Source organism: Notamacropus eugenii, chromosome 2, assembly GCF_028372415.1.
Source record: "Notamacropus eugenii isolate mMacEug1 chromosome 2, mMacEug1.pri_v2, whole genome shotgun sequence".
NCBI lineage: Eukaryota > Metazoa > Chordata > Mammalia > Diprotodontia > Macropodidae > Notamacropus > Notamacropus eugenii.
The window spans coordinates 494,504,909-494,525,008 of NC_092873.1; the positions used below are offsets into that span (position 1 = coordinate 494,504,909).

General features: G+C 40.5%; 1 protein-coding gene across 5 annotated transcripts in view; it reads right to left on the bottom strand.

Moving 5' to 3' along the window:
- The window catches only part of SYDE2 (synapse defective Rho GTPase homolog 2), an 86,746-nt gene extending 67,738 nt beyond the window's left edge, over positions 1-19,008 (bottom strand). For all 5 annotated transcript variants that reach the window (XM_072648913.1, XM_072648916.1, XM_072648915.1 and 2 more), the window contains exon 1: positions 17,955-19,008. In XM_072648913.1, the coding sequence (XP_072505014.1) occupies positions 17,955-18,993 (1,039 nt within the window). In that variant the 5' untranslated portion in view covers positions 18,994-19,008. The remainder of the gene's footprint in view (positions 1-17,954) is intronic.
- Positions 19,009-20,100: the final 1,092 nt, after the last annotated feature.

The following is a 20,100-nucleotide window of genomic DNA, read 5'->3' on the forward strand; positions in this document are numbered from 1 at the left end:
AGTTTTTCTTTTGATTATTTTATCCCTGCTAAAGAGAAGGATCTTTGCACTAGAAGCTGAGGACAACAATGCAGGGAGGTAAGAGACAGGGATAACTGAGGTATAAGTCAACAAAGAAAGCTAATGAGGTCTTGAGTTTCTGGAAGAAAGGTCTAATACCTAGAATTAACAAGGTGATGCTCCTATTGTACTCTGCCCCAGTCAGACCAATGGCCTCAAAATGCTTTCACAACTAACACCTCATCCTGATAAGCTACCCTTGCAAAAGAGAAAGGGCAAAGATTTTACCCACATTTTTGAGAAACCGAGCCAAGGACAGTCAAAAGAAATTTTGCCCGATGTCTAATAGTCATTACTGGGTTTAATAAGCCTTTACACTCTATTTCCCAACTTTCAATGAGGCAACTAGGAGCACAGTGCCAAGTGCTGTGCCTGAAGTTGGGAAGACTTGAATTCAAATCCAGCCTTAAACACTTAATAGCCAAGTGACTCTGGGCAAGTCACTTAACCTGTTTGCCTCAGTTGCCTCAACTATAAATTAAGGATAATAACAACACCTGCCTTACTGAATTGTTGTGAAAATGAACTGACAATATTAATAAAGCCCTTAACACAGTGCCTGGAACTAGGTGCTAGATAAATGTGACTATTACCACTATTATAATCAATACATTTCTTTAAAAAAAAAATCAGTGATCTGCACTGATCCAGACCAAGATCACTAATGCCCTACGTCTCTCCTCCACTAAAACAAAAACAATTATCTGACCCACTTGCTTTTCTAAGAAAAAGAAGCAAAACCAGACCAGAAAGAGTTTCTAAGGAAAAGGCAGGCAAAAAATGGAATATGGACTGCTAAACAAATAAAGACAGTAAGAAGATTAACTAAGTCTCTTTGTAGCTCTGGAAAATAAGGAATCAGACCAGAAGGAATGCAATGCAAAAAATTTCAACTCTAATTTTAAGAAAATCTACTCTTCTGAGTTCCAATCCCAGATCACCAATAGTCCACTGGGTCTAAATATCTCACAGGCATTTGAAAGGGCCACATCTCTGAAAGAGAACTCATTATCTTCTCTTCCAACCCAGTTTCTTCTTTTCCTTTCTTTCTTGGCTTTTTGTTGAAAGCAATATCACCTCTTTTAGTTACTCAGGTTCATAACTTTAAAATCACCCTTGACAGTTCATTCTCTCTCACCTTCCATAACCAATCAGTTATCAACTCTTCCTGATTCTATCTATACATACCCCTGCATCCATTCTTTTCTCTGTATTAACATGTCACCATCCCATTCCAGGCCCTCATCATCTAAATCAGTGGTCTCCAAACTTTTTTGATTGTGCACCCCATTAGAAATATGTGTATTTACACATATACATATATGCAGGGGAATTGACAAGACATGGTGGGTGACTGGATGTGTAAGTGAAATAACAAGGATGGCTTTGAAGTTATGAACCTGGATGACTAGAAAGGTGGTACTCTAAAACAAAAATAAGGAAAGTAGGAAGGGAGAGAAAGAAATTGGGTGTGGGGGAGAAGATAATGGGTTCTCTTGCACAGATGTCTTTCAGCTGTCTGTGAGATACATGTGTGTGTCTGTGATTTTACTTATAAATTATATTACATACTTATAGTCATAATTATGTACATTATAAAATACTTAACATAGAAACTGAAAAAGGATAAAATAAAGATGATATAATATTTGGCCCTGGAGCTGCCAACTGCCACTGCCTCACAAAAGAATCCACCCTTCAAAGGATGCCTGCTGCAGATACAAAGTAATGGGGTGGGAAATGAAGGAGGGGGAAAATGTGTGATTTCTCCAATGGCACACGGACAGCTATTGCTATGGTTGCCCAGGCAGTGGTTAGATTTTAACTAGGAAAATACTGGGAGCTTTCACAGCTCAAGGAAGAAGCAGAATGGGGGGAATGTTGAGGAATAAGAGATAGTAGGTTGTGTTGGAGACTAATCCAACAATTTCAGGAAAAATAGAATGTGCCCGATCTTAGAACCCTCTGACTGATCAATCACACAATCACACATCCTTTAGGGTTAGGTCCTAGAATAAATCCTACTTTGGAGATTCCTGACTTCTACTACTGTAACAATCCTAAAAGGACTACTTATTTTCAGTTTTCTCCTCCCCAATCCATGTGTCACATAACTGCCAAAATGGTCTTCCTAAAGCATGAGTCCAGCCATGTTATTCCCCTACTCAAAAAATATCAATGGTTCCCTTTTGCTTCTAAGACAAAAGATAAACTCATCCATTTAACACTTAAAATTCTCTACAATTTAGCTCTATCTTACCTTTACAGTCTTCTACATTATTGAGCCCACTTCCCCTTCAGGAATTTTCCAGCCTCAAGGCCTCTGTTCAACCAGTCTGTTCTTCATGCCTGGAATATACTCTCTCCTCACCTCTTAAAATCCCTAGGTTCCTTCAAGACTCAGCTATTGATTTTCCTATAGCTTCCTGATACCCTTGGTTATTAGTACTTGTTCCTCAAATTATCAAGCATATATTTTTCTGTTTATAGTTTATAAATCCCCAGTGGAGTCTAAACTCCTTAAAGGCAAGGACTGTTTTACATTTGTGTCACCCCTCACCTAGCATAATGCCTTGCATATAGCAGATAATTAGTAAATGCTTGCTGGGAATGATTTGGATTGGAAGATCATGCTGACCTTTTTATTACTTGTTACAATTTTTTTCTATTATGTACAACTTGCTATTCATTTAAATATATAATAAAATTATCATGTAAATTTCTTTTTTCTTCTCCCCCCCCCCGTTTACATATACTTAGGCATTATAATTCATAAAACAATCATGTGGATAGATATCTATAACCAAACATATCTAGCTACATTTTAAACATTAAAAAATGCAAAACAAATCTACCAGTTGCTTTTCAGTTTGTCTGAGTAATGGGTACCAATTAAAATTTATTTATAAATGCAAGATAGCTGGCAAATGGGTTCATAATTCCTAAGTAATCTTAAGACTTGATGAAACATGATAATACTTATAAATTATGCATAATAACTTTAAATTTCTGAATTAATCTTCTCAATTAGGTACAAATTAGCCCATGTACGATTATTAAATACATAACTACATAAAATGATTACTAGCAGAATACTACTACTAATAGTTCATAACATTTTAAAAAACTAACCACCAATTTGATTATTCTCAAAAGCCTTCACAAAGTCCTTCTCTAATGCCTCATTATGATATAAGAATGACTCTGGATTGTCAAATGCTATGACAGTGGGACACAAGTTCTAACAGTTTCTACCATGTTAGAAATACTACAGATATGGTCTTAACAACAGCCAATGTCCCTTGACTAAAAACCAGCCTAAGTTAGAGGAAAGGGACACTTAACAACAGCATGCTGACCGATAGATGCTTACTTCTTTTACATGGTAACCCATGAAACAAAGAAAAATACAAATGCTCCCTTGGTTCAGTGCAGCCCCCATTAACACTTGGAAGTGACTGTGGAATAGTGGCAAAGATTTTTACCAATCACAGTTATTATAAATTTATGTCCTTATTCAATGACCAGTAAGTTGACATTCCGCTTAAGAAACTGAATCAATACTGACATTCTTACCATAAATTAAGCCAGAAGATATAAGAAAATGTAGTTAAATGAAAGACTATCTCAAAGGTTACCGTTAGAGGAAAAAAAAAGAACCGGTAGAACTGGCTTTTATCATTTGCCCCAAAGCAAAAAGAAACAATTTCATAAGACCCTTGATTATCTTACCTTGCAGTGCTCATAGCTAGAATAAGCAAAAAGACTACAATAACTGAAATTAACATATGCTAGTAATTGTCGCAGAAGACGATACAGAGAAACCGTACAAAGAAACTGACAAGATTCTACAAACCGATATTTACATTGATGTGATTTCAATGAAAAGGATTAAGAAACAAAAGAATCCAAAGGCTGTACATAATGAATACCTCAAGAAGAGAGCAGGAAGGCTCTGCACATGCCAAGCATTGAATAACACCACCAAATTTTTAAAAATCAACTGAATCTTAACAGACAGCAAACAGCTAGCAACCAACATAGAGAATCAAAGATACTGAAAAATGTGAAAAAGGAAAAGTCAAAGTCATTAACCTGGACTATCAACATTTCTGAAAGATTAACCAAAATAAAGCAATCATCAAAATGAGAAAACAAAAAGGGACCAGAAACCTCCTGACTGCGGCAAATACTTGATTCTCCTTGCTAAATGGAAAGGGATAATGGAGGATTTTAAGTGGTTATTGAGGCCTGGCATGAGAGTGAATCAAGTCAGTTGATTCTAAGAGCATTTTCATATGGAAATTGAAAGACAACAAATAAAAGAAAAAATGAAGCAGATTTATCACCATTTCTATAAGAAACTAATTTTATCTTCAATAACAGTTGAACAAAGGAATATGTGATTCTTTGCACAGGCTCTCCTCCATACCTGGAATGTATGCCCCTCCTCAATCACACTTCTGAGAATGCCTCTCTTCCTTCCAAGCTCACCTAAAGGGCCACATTCTACTCGAGATCTTCACTAATGCTCCTCCCTGAAAATGCTTCCCACTACAACTACCTTGTATTTACTTCAAATAAATTTTATATTTACTTATATGTGTATTCTTTGTTACCCTTAGTAAAATACAAACTCCATGAAGGCCAGGATCGTGTTCTTCTTGCCTCTCTATCATTCCCAGCTCCTCGCACAGTGTCTGGCATATCTTAGTTGTCTAATAAATGTTGGGGACTGATTGGTTGTTTTGGATTCTCAGTCTCCAATGTGTTAAAATACAGGAAGAAGCAATCATAATAGGCAAGAAACACATAAAGCAATGCAATGATGGAAATCTATCCCATACCAAACAGTAGAGAGAATGAGTAATTTATCAGTCTATAATAGGGTCCCAGAGCGGTCAAGGGGTAATGAAAACAATACATTACAACAATTTCTTATTGAGAAGATAATCAGACTCCATGGTAATCAGGATAAAAGAAGTGATGAATCAGCCACATAGATTCTAAGATCACCAGTTGTAGAAAGAATGTCTGAGTGAGTTAATAGTATAGAAGACAATGCTGAGGAATTCCTCTTAACGAGAAAGAAAATGAATGCTGTTACTGCTGCCCTCCAAGTCAGCCAAGTCTATCTCAGCCCAAGGAGGATTTCTGTTTAGACACAGAAGGAAGACTGGGTATAGAGGCAGCCCATTTCTTTCCTAATACTATAGTTAACTACAGTTACAGATACATTTAGGAAATAGAGAAGACTCAAAAAGCTTAGAGACAGATATAATCAGCCTTGGCCATCCATGAACTCAGGACTGTAACCATATACTGACAAGCATAGATGCTGACAGTCAGCCGAGGCCATGCACAAACTTGGCATTCTATAAATGCAAGAAGCCTATTATCAATCAATCAACAACCATTTATTAAGTATCTACTATGTACCAGGAACTATACTAAACACTAGACACACAAAAACAGAAGCAAAACAGGTGCTGTCCTTAAAAAATTTACATTGCAAATAAAGGAAATAGCATGAATGTAAATAAGAGTATACAGAATATCTATAAAATAGACAAAAAGTTATGTTGAGAGGGAGAGCTGTTTGTCTCAAAAAGGTCTCAAAAAGGACCATGACATCAGGAAGGAGATGCCATGAATTGCAAGTGAACTGTATTTAAGTGAGGGAGGGCTGTGCAAAGTCAAGAGCCTCACTCTCTCCTCCATAGTCATCTAGGTCCACTGGCAAGATACAGATCAGGACAACTGGAGATGGCTCCTGGGGGGTGCAGGGGAGGGGGGAGCACTAATAGCTGAAGAGAGCAGAAAAGGCTTCTTATAGAAGGGAGCACTTGACCTGAGTCTTAAAAGAAACCAAGGGCTCGAAGACTGAGAATGAAGCAGTGCATTCCAGACATTGAGGAACCACCACTGCATAGGAACATAGACAAAGAGATGGAGACTCCTGGGTGTCCATGGGAAACAGGACAGTATGGATATACTGTGTGTATGCAGTGAGGGGGAGTGATGTATGAGAAGACTGCAAGTGTGTATATATAGTAAGAGAACAGGTTGTGAATAGCTTTAAATAGCAAACAGAGTTTATATGTAATCCTAGAGGTAACAGAGAGCCACTGGAATTTACTGAGTAAGGCAGTGATATTGTCAGACTTACGGTTTAGGAAAATCACTTTGGCAGCTGTGTCCCCTCTTCCTAATTTCCCTATTACTGTCTAGGGTACCACTATGTTCCCAGTCACCCAAACTCATATGGTAGGTATTCTTCTTGACTGATCATTCTCTCTCACACCTCATAACCAATCAGTTGTTAAATCCTGTCATTTCTCCCTTCATTCTACCTTTTCTATGTTTACACTTCTCTCCTCTGACACTGTGACCACCCTGATGCATGAGCTCATCGTTTTATGCCTAGACTTCTGAAATAGCCTGGTCTCCCTAACTTAAGGTTCTCCTCAGTTGTCTGATCTTAAAATGCAGATCTCATCATATCATACACACATCCCCAATTCAATAAATTCCAGTGACTCCCTATTATCTCCAGGATCAAATATTAAATCCTTTGGCTTTTAAAGACCTTTATCACATAGTCCTTTCTTATTGTTCCAATCTTCTTATACTTTACTTCTCTCCATGTAAGGATGTAAGAGACTTGGGCATGTCTGTAGGCAGAAAGAAAGGCACAAGTAGATATGTGAGATGGAATTTCTGTAGGATAGAGATGACTGATAATATGCTAGAGAATATGCTGGGGGAAATATGCAAGAAAAAATAGGAAGAAATGGGACCAAAAGATGCATGTACAATTGGAGAATGGCTTAACAAATTATGGCATATGGATGTAATGGAGTATTATTTCACCATAAGAGAAGATGGAAGGAATGGTTTCATAGAAAAAATGGGAAAACTTCTATGAACTGATACAGAATCAAGTAAGCAGAACCAGGAGAATAAGTCACACCATAACAACACCACCATAAAAATATAACTTTGAAAAACTTCAATCAACTAAATAGCTAACCATATTTCCACAGAAGTGATAAGGAAACCTGATATCCACCTTCCTAACGACGAGGTGACAGCCCCAACGTTGAGGATAGTGCATACCTTTTTCAGATACTGCTAATATGATCATTTGTTTTGCTTGGTTATACATATGTGTTACAAGTTCTTTCTCTTTCTTTTTCACTGGAGAGAGTGGAAGGAATGGAGGGGAAACTAGTGATAAGGTTGCCCAAAAAAGAAATGATGATCACTGAAGCACTTTTTAGAAATGCACAGAATTGAACAGAAGAAAAGTCAGAAGAAAACAGCTATCAGAACAGCTCTGAAAACTTATGATAAATAGAAAGTATACTTAAAAGGAAAAACAAACTGTATTTAATAAAGATTTGCAGTTTTATGAACATTCCTTTTTCTGTTCTACTTTATGTGTGTGGTTAAGTAATGTGCCTCTGCTGAGAACTTGCTGAGCCCTTTCAGGGCTGCTCATCCACTTTTGCTGTCTACCTTTCACCCAACTTTCACCTGGTGCTCCAAGAAGCTGTAGCATGTACGGCAAGCACACCCCCGCAAAAGCATCTCAGCAGATGAGCTAAACCAGGGTAAATGACAGGCCTCAAATTCATCGGTGAGTTTAGGGGAATATCTACCCTAAGCATTTAAAGACTTCCCCCAGTGGAATGGAGGAATGAGAACAATTTGTTCCAAAGACCATGAAGGCAGGTGAAGCAGATGCTGTCAAGTGCTGAGGGGTTGGTGCAGACAGCAAAGACACCAAGGTCATCCTCTGCATCCCTAAGCATTGACAGTCATATTGACTTTTGTCTTGACACTGGATTTCAATGATTCTGGAAGAGAGGATAAGATTGAGGACTTTGTGCAACTCTGCCTAACTTAAATTCAATTCATGCTTTAGTCAAGACATCACCTGTGATATCATCAGTCCTCTTCATAAATTAAGGACAAACAACATGCAGAAATTCTTATTACATTTTATATCTGTTAAGTTCAGAATTTTAAATTTTTTAATTGTGTTCAAAAAGTACTAGTAGAGAAATTGGCCTTCATGAGAAGGGCCATGGCTTAAGAGACTTAAAGAGGAAAAAACAAGGGATGCTGTCCAGGGATTGTGTGATGAGGGAGTGAAAGTTGAACAGCTTTGATGTTCTTGGTAAAGGAAGAGGTGAGACACTGTGCTGAAAAACTAGAAAAGGGGGCTGCTGTGGTAGGTTTGAGGAAAGAAAAGGCTTGTAACAGACATTGTGACTGGGATGGAGAATCAATCTGGAAATGGTCAAAATACTGCCTTGCTGTGGTGAGGGACCAAAAGATGTAAATTTGTAATGAAAAGCTCAGTTTCTTTACTTCTTCCAGCCTCATTTAGCATCATGCGAGGAGGAGCAGAGGAAAATAGTAGGAATAATACAAGGTTGGAGTTTAGGAAGATGTGGACAGGTGACAGAATAAGAGAGCAAGGGATTCAAGAGCTGAGAGAGAAAAAGCAATGGTGATGCCCCAGGAAACTACTGAAGGATTAAAAATCATGCCAGGATACAGAACAGGTTTAGGTGGCATAAGGAAAGATAAAATGATAAAAATATTATAGTTGGATAAAAGAACTTCAGTGCTCCTAAAAAGAAACAGAATATTTATGGATAATGGCAAGATTGGGGATATGGCCATACTTGTGAATAGCTAAGATAGAGAGGTTCACAGTAGTTGTATAGACTCAGAAATTGTGGGGCTAGGAGAATATTAGCACAAATGCTGACATTCATTCCCAGTAAAAACCCATGAGTTGGGGTGTCAATAAAGACTGTCAGCTAGGCACTGAACTAAGTAATAAAGGAGGGAGATTTCCCTAGGATCAATAAATAACCAGCCACTAAGCTTCAGATGGGGTAATAAAATTGGAATAGTGTGGACCTCAAAAGAAAAGAGGTTGCTCAGGGAGAGGGAGAAACTAGAAGTGCCAATAAGGAGGAAGGGATATTCTGACTTCCTCACAGGACTAGTAAGTCAGAGCATATTGGAGGAGCAACAAGTATGAGAAAGGATGGCCAATGGTATCCGGCAGGAACCAGGTCTCAGTGAGTGCCAGAAGGTAATGAGAAATCATGTAACCCTTAGGGGAGTCTGTTAATTACAGAGTGGCCATTGTAGAGCACACAGTGGAAAGGGTGGGCTGATACAGAGTGAGATATTGTCAGGGGAAGGCTGCAATAGGTAGGGATGAGAGAATACGAAAGTAGGGGTTGAGGGGTTTGCTCTACAGCAGTTTGGGATTCAGTAATGAGGGGATTTGGAAAAGTAAGAGGAGGAGATTCACCATCTCATACAGAATTCTCTTTATTATCTGTATGCATGAAAATGCTCTTTGTTAGCGTTTAAGTTCAAAATTTATTTAAAAATTGGAAACTGTAGATAATATTTTCTATTTAAAGAAAATATGTAACAAACAAGTATTTATTAAGTGGTTACTATGTGTTGAGCACTGTGCTAAGTGCTAGGGGATACAAAAAAAGATAAAAAACCCTGTCGTCAAAAAGCTCAAATTCTAATAGGAGAGACAACACGCAGATAACCACGTTAACACAAGATACATACAATGCAAAGAAGCTTTACCTCAGCAGAAAGTCACCAAGAATGGGGGAACCAGGAAAAGTCTCTTGTAAAACTGAATCTTAAAGGAAGCCAGAGAATCCAGGGGGAGTATGTGAGCAAAAAGCATTTCAGCCATGGGGGGCAGACAAAGAAAAGCTCTGGAGTTGGGAAACAGAGTTCAGTATGTAAAGAGCAGTAAGTCAGTTTTGTAGGATTAAAGAGTAGGGGGAAGGGAGTAAAATGCAATCATTCAATCAGTTAACAAGCATTTATTAAGCACTTACTATGTGCCAGACTCTTGTGCTAAGTAAGAGCTGGGAATACATACAAGCAAAAAGAAAGGCAGTCCCTGACCTTAGACCTAAGAGCTTAAATTTTAAAGGGAAAGAGAATACATAAAAGGAAGCTAAAAACAGGAAAGGAGGAGAGAAGGCATCCAGCATAGAGGTGTGATGGAGAAATCTAGAGGAGAGCATTATAGAAAGAAAAGAAGAGATGGTTGGCCTAGGAACTGTCCTTAAATGGAGGATATAGAAGGGGCCATCCAAGGGGGAAAAGGGGTCGTAAGGGCACATAGTAAAACTGGGAAGGTATAATGGAGTGAGTTTATGAAGGAATTTAAAGCCAAGCAATAGGCTTTATATTTGATCCTTTTGGTTGACAGGGATCCAGTGGAGATTATAGAGGTGAGGAGTGACATAGACTCACCCCTCTTTACATCGGCAATAAAATGGATGAATTGGAGTAGGGAAACATTTGAGATGGGGAGATCAATTAGAAGGCTATTATCCTAAAAATACAGGTGTGAGGTCAGGAGAGCCTTCATGAGGGGGCAGCTGTATGAATAAAGGGAAAGGAACTTAGATGAGAACTGTTTGCAAGGTAGAAACAACAAGACAGAAACAAACTGGATACGTGGAGTGAGAGTGAGGAATGGAGGAGACAGACAGTTCAAGATGTCCAACAATGGCAGGTGATGATTCAAAACTTGTGGTCAGGAAAAAGAGTAAGACTGAAGAAAGAGATCTGAGAATAATCTGAATAAAGATAATAACTGGACCCAAGGGAGTTGATGAGATCACCAATCAAGATAATATGGAGGGAAAAGAGATGAGAGATCAGGAAAGACCTTTGAAGGGGCATATTCGTGGTGAGCGAATATAACCTAGAAGAAGATCTAGCAATGGAGATTGAAGAGTGGTCAGAGAGGGAGGAAGAGTACCAGGAAAGAACAGTGTCAAGAAAAAGAGAGAGTAGCCAAAAGAGGGTGATTAAGAGGATGCAGAGAAGATTTGGCAATTAAGAGATCAAGGAGAGGGCACTTTTCAGTTAAATGACAAAGTTAGAAACCAGAATGCAGAAAGTTTGGAAGCATAAGAGGAGAGAACATGGAGGTACTAATCTGATTACTCAGGGAATTTATGCATAAAAGGGAGGGGAGATATAGGTGGGTGAGCTAATAAGGTTTACAGATAGATAGCTAATGAGGATTTTTTTACAGATGAGGAAAGGTGGGCATAAGGAAAGGGAAGCTGCTAATAGATAAGGAGAGACTGAAGATTTGTAGAAAAGTAGAGATGCTAAAGGGAGCAATATGCTGGTAAGGACATGATGGAATGAGATCAAAGGCAGAGGAGTCTGCCTTGGCAATGAGAAGGGGCATGCTTTGTCTATAGTCAGGGTAAAGGAGGTAACAGAAGAGGAAAATACCTGAGTGATGTGAGATGAGGTTTAAAAGGAAGCTCTTAGCTGGCAGACTCAAAATTTTCAGTGAAGTAGGGGACATGGTAGTTAAGTATAGAAGAATACATGATTTAAAAATCTGAGAATGGAAAGAGGAAATTTAAGCAATTATGATTACAGGAAAAACTCATAACTCTACAAGGGGTATAGAGATGATTACTGAAGATAAAACAAGCAATTTTGATTACACAACGTTGAAAAATTTTGTCATGAACAAAATCAACAAAGCTAGAATAAAAAGAGAAGCAGTTAATTTGAGGGGGGGAAATTCTGAAAAAGTTGTTACCCAAAGCATGTAGGGAACTAATACAAATATGTAATAACAAGAGTCATTCCCCAGTAGCAAATATCTCTGGAAAAGTTCTGTTACTCTAGGTACACAGGGAATAAATATATTTTACATATTTATTTATATATTTAACATATTTATAAACATATTATAAATATATTTATATATTTTATATATTTATAAACATATATAAATATGTAATAGCAAATCATTCCCCAAGGAATAAGGTTTAAAGGATATGAACAGGTAGTTTTTGTTTAAAAAGAGAGAAAAATGCAAGCTATCAAATAATCAGATGAAACAATGTTCCAGATCACTAATAATAAGAAAAATTCAAATTAAACCAATGGAAGGTTTTTACCACCCATCCCTCAGATTGGTAAAAGGGACAAAAAGCAAATTAATTAATGCTGGTGAGACTGCTGGAAACAAAGTACACTAAGAACTCATGCACCACTGGTGGAATTGTAAACTAATTCAACCACTCTTGAAAACAATTTGGAATTATATTATAGAATCCTTAAGTTGCCCTTTAACATGGTAATGAACAGTAGTAAATATACAAATGAGGTCAAAGACAGAAGGAAAGAACACACACACAAACAGGAGAGGTGACCACAGGCAGCTGGAGGTTTGCCTTCCCCTTCCCCTCTCCCTTTCTAATGCCTTCCCCCACAACCATCCCCCATCATTTCCCTTACAGTTGCCAGATGCACAGGAGCACAAGAGGTGGGATGAGGGAGGAAAAAAAAGTCAGCCCAGTGTGTAACACCTGGGGACCTCTCACCTCCAGGAAGAGGGAGGAAAAACAAATGTCAACTCAACTATATAATATACAGAGAACAAGATATATGCAGTTGGAGACTGCTCTGAGAACATTCCAGTTACTACAGGCTTGCTCTCTGTGGAAACACATCTAGCCTTGGAACACTGAGAAGACAAGCTACTTTGTAGCATGATCCACAGAATTTGACAACATTTCAGTGGCCTCAAGCTTGGTCTCTATAAAAGTTAATCTTGTCTGAGAAAACTCAGATCTCTCATCGTGGTCATGTTTCATGAGAAATAAAGGTAACTGGAAGCACAAATGAATAAATACGTGTATGAGAAAATATTTATAGCAGCACTTTTTGTGTAACAGCACAGTACTGGAAGGTAAGTGTTGTCCATTAACTGGAGAAGGGCTGAACAAGTTATGGTACATTAAGGTAATGAGATATTATTATTCCAAAAGATAAAACCACTATGAATTATTATTCCAAAAGACCTAGCAACTACAGAACTTGGGAAGACTTCCATGAACTAATATAGAATAATGTAAGCATAATAAGGAAAATAACCTATATGATAACCACAATAATGTAAAGGAAAACAACACTCCAAGAGTTCATAACTCCAATCCATGGAGCCACCATGCCTCTGGCCTTTCTACAAATTGATAGTGAGCAATAGGTGTGGAATGAAGCATGCATTTTAGATATAGCTACTGGCTTAAGTATGAGTTACATAACTGAACTTAACTGATAAAAGAATAATATTCTGTTGATGGGAGAACTGACTAGGAAGTGGAAGTATTGTTAAAAAAAAAATAATACCCAAAAAGGCATTAATAAAATATTTGTAAAAAGAAGAGAGGAAGTGTTGCCTAGTGGACAGAGAATTAACCTCAAAGTCCAGACAACTTGGATTAAGTTCCACCTTGGACTCCTACTCCCCTTGTCAGTCTGGGCAAATACAACCTCTAAGTGCTTCAGGTAGTTTTCTGAGATTCGGAGTTACAGAAAAAAATGGCAGTCTGCCCTGGGACAGTTTCTTCTCTTTTGAGGACATCACAAGTGTGTTCAAAATAAAAACAGACAGGATCGCTATCATAGACAACAACACAGGAAAAAGAATATACTTTGCAACTACAAGCATAATCTGTCTATAATCAAGAAGGTGCAGCTTTAGTTGTGCTATGCTTTTAGTTAATGCCTTAGAAGATGCCAATATCTCAAAATGGTGAGGAATAGTACCAATATGACCAATTTGCTCTTTTATAAAATAAAAATGCTATGAACTAATTAAAAAAAAATAAAAAGGTTCTTCTACCTTACCGCCTATCAAGTTAACACATGGTTAATAGCGGGTGGGGGTTAGAGTTAAAGATCTTCCTTGCCCATTAATAGGCCTCAATACCTTTTGTTAATTTCTATTGAGGCACTGGGTCAGAGGGCCATGCCCTGTGGCTCTGAAAAGTGTATATACTCAGAGGTGAGGTTTTACTTTGACCTCTGGGCAGCCCTTATGGAAGACCGTCCCCTCCCTTTGAAAACCCAGATGTTGGTGCTTCTCTCTCTGATAACAATGCATCTATGTAATGGTCAGACAACTGGATCTGTCTGTGGATCTGTGATGTATGTATTTCTTATGGTCAGACAGTTGGAAGCCCTGTCTGTTGGTCTTTATTTCTATTTTCCCTGAAGTTCAGGGTGCTGATTTTTTTCCCCCGAACTAAGTGAATGATACATGTGCTTGATTAAAGTAGATTGCTGACCCTCAAAAGTTGTTTTCCTTTTAGAAAAGCAGATCTAAGAACCTGTGATAACAAGCCATCCTGGAATGTGTTAAGGGTGCTTGCTTTTACACCACCTTGGGTAAGTCACTTACTTCTCTGCACACAAATACCTCCATCCAATACCATCCTAACCATAGTCCATAGCCTTTAATGAGACTTAATTAAATAAGATCTGTAAAGCATCTAAAAGGTCCTTTAAATTTTGCCTAACATGTTCAATAAATTTAACTTTTCTCAAAAAAGCAGTATTTTCTACCCATAAATAACACTGGCTATCACAATTTTTCTTATCACAGAATTTCAGAATTGAAAGATGCCATGGAAGTAAACTATTTTAAATTCTACCTAATCCATAAATTCTCTTTATAAAATGCTAAGCAAATATTCATCCAGGTTTCATCTGAATACTTCCTGGGATGGAAAACTTTTGAAAACAGTTTATTCCATTTCTGAACATATTTAATTACTGGTAAATTTTTCCTTACATTGGGCTAAGATCTGCCTCAACATAACTTTAACTTGGTGCTCTAAGTACCAGTCGCTCTTTTACACGACAGCCAGATCTACTCTTCACCAGAAAAGCTATTTCCAGCTTTCTTCAACTATTCCTGAATGACAGTTTCCAGCTCACCATCCTGATAGGCCTGATTTAGTTTATTAATGTCCCTTCTAAAATATGGCATCCAGGACTGAACAAATTGCTCCAGAAGCAACATATAGACAACTAAGAGTCCATCAATTAGTGCTATGTACTGTGACAGGAGGCAGCTAGGTTGCTGAGTGAACAGAGGGCTGGAGTCAGAAAGACCTGAGTTCAAATTCAGCCTCAGACACTGAAGCTGTGTGACCCCAGGGAAGTCACTTAACCTCTGTCTGCCTTAATTCCCTGGAGATGGAAAACAGCAAGCCACTCTAGTATCTTTGCCAAGAAAACTCAAGAGCAGAATGGTCCACAGGATCACCAAAACTGAACCACTTAACAACAAGGTCATGCTACCTCTTTGGGTAATTATCTACATTACTAACTTAATTTAACCTCTCAAGTCTTTTTTATCTCTCCAGTCTGTGATTATTCAGTTTCTTTTCTCTTTCTCTTTTTTTGCTGAAGGATATCTTATATTTATCCCTCTTAAATTTCAACTTTTTACTTGGTCCATCATTCCACCCCATCCTGAAATTTTTTTCCTATCCATATTCTGTCATCTGACATCTCACCTATCACTCTCAGTTCTATGTTATCTGCAAATTTAATAAGCATGCTAATTTAATATGCATGCTATCATAATCATTTATTAAAAATACAGCATAAAGTAGGGCTCAGGACAAAGACCTGCAACATGCCCCCTCAGTAAGAGGGGGATTCAGTAATTCAAATTTGTAATAATTTAACCAGTTCTGAACCCATTTAATTGTTCACATTTCTCTATAATGTCCACAAGGATATCATGAGAATTTCTGTTAAGGGCCAGTTACGCTATGTCTACAGCATCCTCTTAAACTGATGTTTAATAACTGTACACATCTGAAATAAAATCAAATGGATATGTAAGCTCTATCATCTAAAGGTTAAATATGTTGAATGGGAATTCATCTAGAAAAGTTTTCCCAAAGATAGTTCATTGACACCATGTAGCTTTCTTATGATAATTCATTCATCAGAATAACTTTACCTATATTATTATTAATTTGAATATTGAACTTTAATTTCCTTTAAAACTTGCCAGTTCATTCAAGTAATACTTACTGGCAGAATCCCAACTAATCTAGTCTTATCTTTGGTAATTTTTTTTAACATGTGCATACTGCAACAAAAGTATTAATGTGTACAGAAGGTAAATATTTTACCTTCAGACAATAAGTTACAAAATGACTAAAGTTTTACCTCACCCTATGTACAGTCTCCTATTTAAGAATTATACAAAGGGTTAACAGAACCAAAATCACGAGAAAAGGAGTTACAGCCCTAAATTTTTCAAATGACAAAAATGCTTATAAATACTTAAGAAATGAATGGCACATCTTACTTAATAGTCAACTTATTGCAAAATACTTCACTTTTCCACTTGAGATGAAACTTAGATTTTTTTAAAAATACAATTTAGTAGTACTGAATTAGAGAGCCTCAACCTCTTACTCAACAAATTTCCTTTAAATTCGTTTCTTATTCTCCTCTGTAAGTGTATAAACTATACTTTCATATAAGCCTCAATGTGCCCAGAAGTTGTCTAAACTTTGCTTCCACCATAACCACTGACGCATACACACATCTGTTAATCAACTTTTAAAGTCTGTGACAATTTTGTGGCAATTAAGTGAAATTTGTCACTTTCAACTTAAAGTGTTCTTATAAAGTGATGCTGTCAAATGAGTTGAAGCTTATTCTACGAATGCTTCTATATTAAAATTTAAATATGAACACCAAGCATTTTAGAATTAGATAACTGACACTAATGGTGCTGAATGAATTTAAAATCAGTAATCCAAAAGACTACCTGAAGCAAATTCACTCAAAGATATGATGCTTGTAGGCAAATGAACGCTCAAAATACCCTCATTAAAATGGGATATTTGCCAAAAACTTATATTTTAGCTTTTTTTAGGAGGTTAATTTATGGGCTCAGAGACATAGAGCCATAAAACCAACCAATCTACACTGTCTCAATTCAGAGACCATAAAAATGAGGCATAAAGGGGGTAAGTGTCTTATCTGAGGTCACTAAAGCTAGTATGCATCTGAGAAGGAAGATGAACTCAGTCAGGTCTTCCTAACGCTGAGCTCAACACACTACCCACTCCACTATATCTCAGGAGATAACCTCTCAGTTCCTAACTCTGGCATCTCATATCCACATGAACACCTAAAAAAGTCTTATGCCAACTATCATTTTACTTCTAATAAAGAACATGATAATTCAATTTATGAAATTCAGTTTTCAAATCTGTTTATTAAATTCTACATTTCCCTACCTATGCTACTTTACCCCCTTTGCTAGGTCAAAATAAAATTCAAATTTCAAATCAGTTTATTACAGTTTAGCAAGACTACTTGAAAATATTGACGATTAAGACAAATGGTAATGATCAAATATGGTTCTGTGAATTTAAATATATTCAGATGTGGATGAAAATAAATGTCATGATTTATATTTGAGTAACGGGTGTACCCACTTGGTGCAACAGAAAAAAATCATAAATATTATAAATTCTTTGTTACTGAGAGAAAAGAATAATTAAAATAAAAGCTTATTTACTGTGTAGATTCCACACTGGAACAAATTCAAATTTACAAAACTCTACAAAAGTCTATGTTTTCGCCTAGAGCTACATAGATGGAGGAAAGCACCACCCAGTTCTTAAATCCAAAAGTGTTGTAATAGTTACTCACTGCTGGCAGTGTTTAGAATATTCACAATGGTTCTTACGAGAAAAAACTTCAAGTGCCTAAAAACATCAGTTTTAATTCCAGTGTGTTAGGAAGAAAAAACACGAGAACGATTAAATCTGTTACACTGTTACCTCAAAAGCAGTTCTGGTATCACTGAAGTGATACTGTATGAACTTTCGTTACAATGAGTTAATAGGCAAAAGCATCACTACAACAGAAGCCAAAGGGGGTCAGATACCCTTGACTGCGTCCTATCTGCATGTCAGCGCCTGGAGAAGCCGCCAAGCCGCGCAGTCCCCTACCTGTCAGCACAATTCTTTGGTCTGGAGCTACAGGATGGGGTTTGCTCTCCGGCATTTTCAACGCTCCCGGGCTCTGCGGGGCTGCTTGAGGGCCGAGGACTTTGGGGGATCCGCCAACGCGCCCCTTCATTCCCAGAGACAGCAGGCGCCCTTTGTACATCCACTTCTGCAGCTTCTTCACGGTCACCACGGGGGGCTTTAAGAAGGGACCCTCGGGGCCGGCCGCTTGGCTTCGGGGTAACCCGGGGGGCGCCGCTGGACAGCTGAGGGCGCTCCCCTGGGCCGAGGGGCGCTGGGCCACGCCGCCGGCCCTCCGCGCTGGAGAGGCGCAGCGCGGCCCGGGGCCGTCCATCGCCCCTCCGCGTGGCTCGGCCGGCAGCGCGCGGTAGCGGACGGCGCTATCGCTGGACCACCTCCGCAGGAGCGGCGGGGTGCACGCGGGGAGGCTGTCCAGGCTCCGGCTGCCGAGCAGCGGCGTCCGGGGAGGGGGGGCAGAGGGGGAACGGGGCGGGGGAGGGGGAGGAGGAGGGGGAGGAGACGGAGTCGGGCGGCGGTGCCCCTCTAACCCCGGCCGCGGCGCCTGGGGCGGGGACACCTGCTGCAGGTCGTGCATGGCCTGGATGAGTAAATAATAGGCCTCCTGGAGCTGGGAGCGCAGCCGGCCCGACTCCAGGCGGCCGCCGCCCGCCCCCGGGGAGGAGCCGGCGGCGGGGGCGGTGGGGGCGGCCGAGCCCTCGCCCTCGGGGCCCGGCAGGTTCTCATAGTAGTCCTCGTCCTCCAGGTCCGGGCCCTCCGGCTCCCGCAGGACGCGGCCGCCCGGGCTGGACCGCCGGGACAGCGGGGGCCCGAGGCTGCTGCCGCGGCCGCGGCCGCGGGGCGAGCGCGCGCAGGGGGCGGCCGGGCCCGCGTCCTCGTCCTCGCCCTCGGGGGCAGCGCGGGGCTCCTCGGGCCGCGCGCGCTCCCGCTCCGGGCGCGCAGCCCCGCGCGAGGCGCGCTTCCCCCGCAGCCGGGACCAGGTTCTCCTCAGAGGCTCCGCCATGGCCCGCGCGCCTGCCTCGGCGCCCCCGGCCCTGGCTCCGGCGGGCGGCGGCGGCGGCAGCGGCAGCGGCGGCGGCAGCGCCCCATGGCCGGCGGTGGCTCTCGAACCCGCCTCCCGCCTCCCCGACTCCTCACATACTTGGCATAACTTAGCCCGGGGAAGGGGGCGGGGATGGGAGCGGAGCCAGCGCGCATGCTCCGCCGGCCCAGGGGGGGCTCGGTGAGGGGCACGCGGGGGCCACGCGCCCCGGGCGGGGGAGGGGGTGGAGGGAGCGCGAACCCCGAGGGAGGGGCGCGAGAGGAAGGAGCCCTCTGCGCTCAGCGCTCCCCGCCCCTCCCGCGCCCCGCATCCGCGTGCGGGCCCCTTCAAAGGGCTCTCCAGGTGGCCGGCAGTGTGCGCCCACCCTGAGAGCCGCGGGTCCCGGCATGTGCTCCCGCAGAGGCTGCTTTGACGGGTACCAGCAGGAGCGCGTGCTCCTCCCGTCAGGCACCCACCTGGGGTCGGATGACCCGACGTTCAGTCCCTTAGGCTCTGTGGACTCGTTATGAAGCGCCTACTATGTGCCAGGGCGCAGGGCATACAAAGAATGCCAACAGCCCCAGCTCTCAGCTCATAATTCCTGTTGGAAAGGTCTGTCCCCGGGCCTCATGGGATTGCATTCCTGTAGGTCAGGAACAGTCCTGAGAGACCTACTCTAACCCCACAGTTTTACAGTTTTGGAAACTGAGGCCCGATAGGATCATAGATTTAGCGCTGGAGGGGATCTTAAAGGTCATCTCGTCCAATTTCATTGTTTTATGTAAGAGAAACCGGAGTCCCAGATAAATGAAGCAATTTACGCAAGATCACATGGATGTGGTAAAGGTGGGCTTTGAACCTAGAATATCCCCATTCCAAAATTAGTATATTTTCCATGGCATGATGTTGCTTCTCTTAGTTTCCTTCTTGGTAAAATGTGGAAGCTAGACTAGATCCTAACGTTATAGATTTTAATCTAGAAGTGACCTCAGAGGTTATCTAGTCCAGCCTCTCATTTTACACATGAGGAAACAGGCCTAGGGAAGTTGTGATTTGCCTAAGGTCAATACATGTGGAAGAGGTGAGACC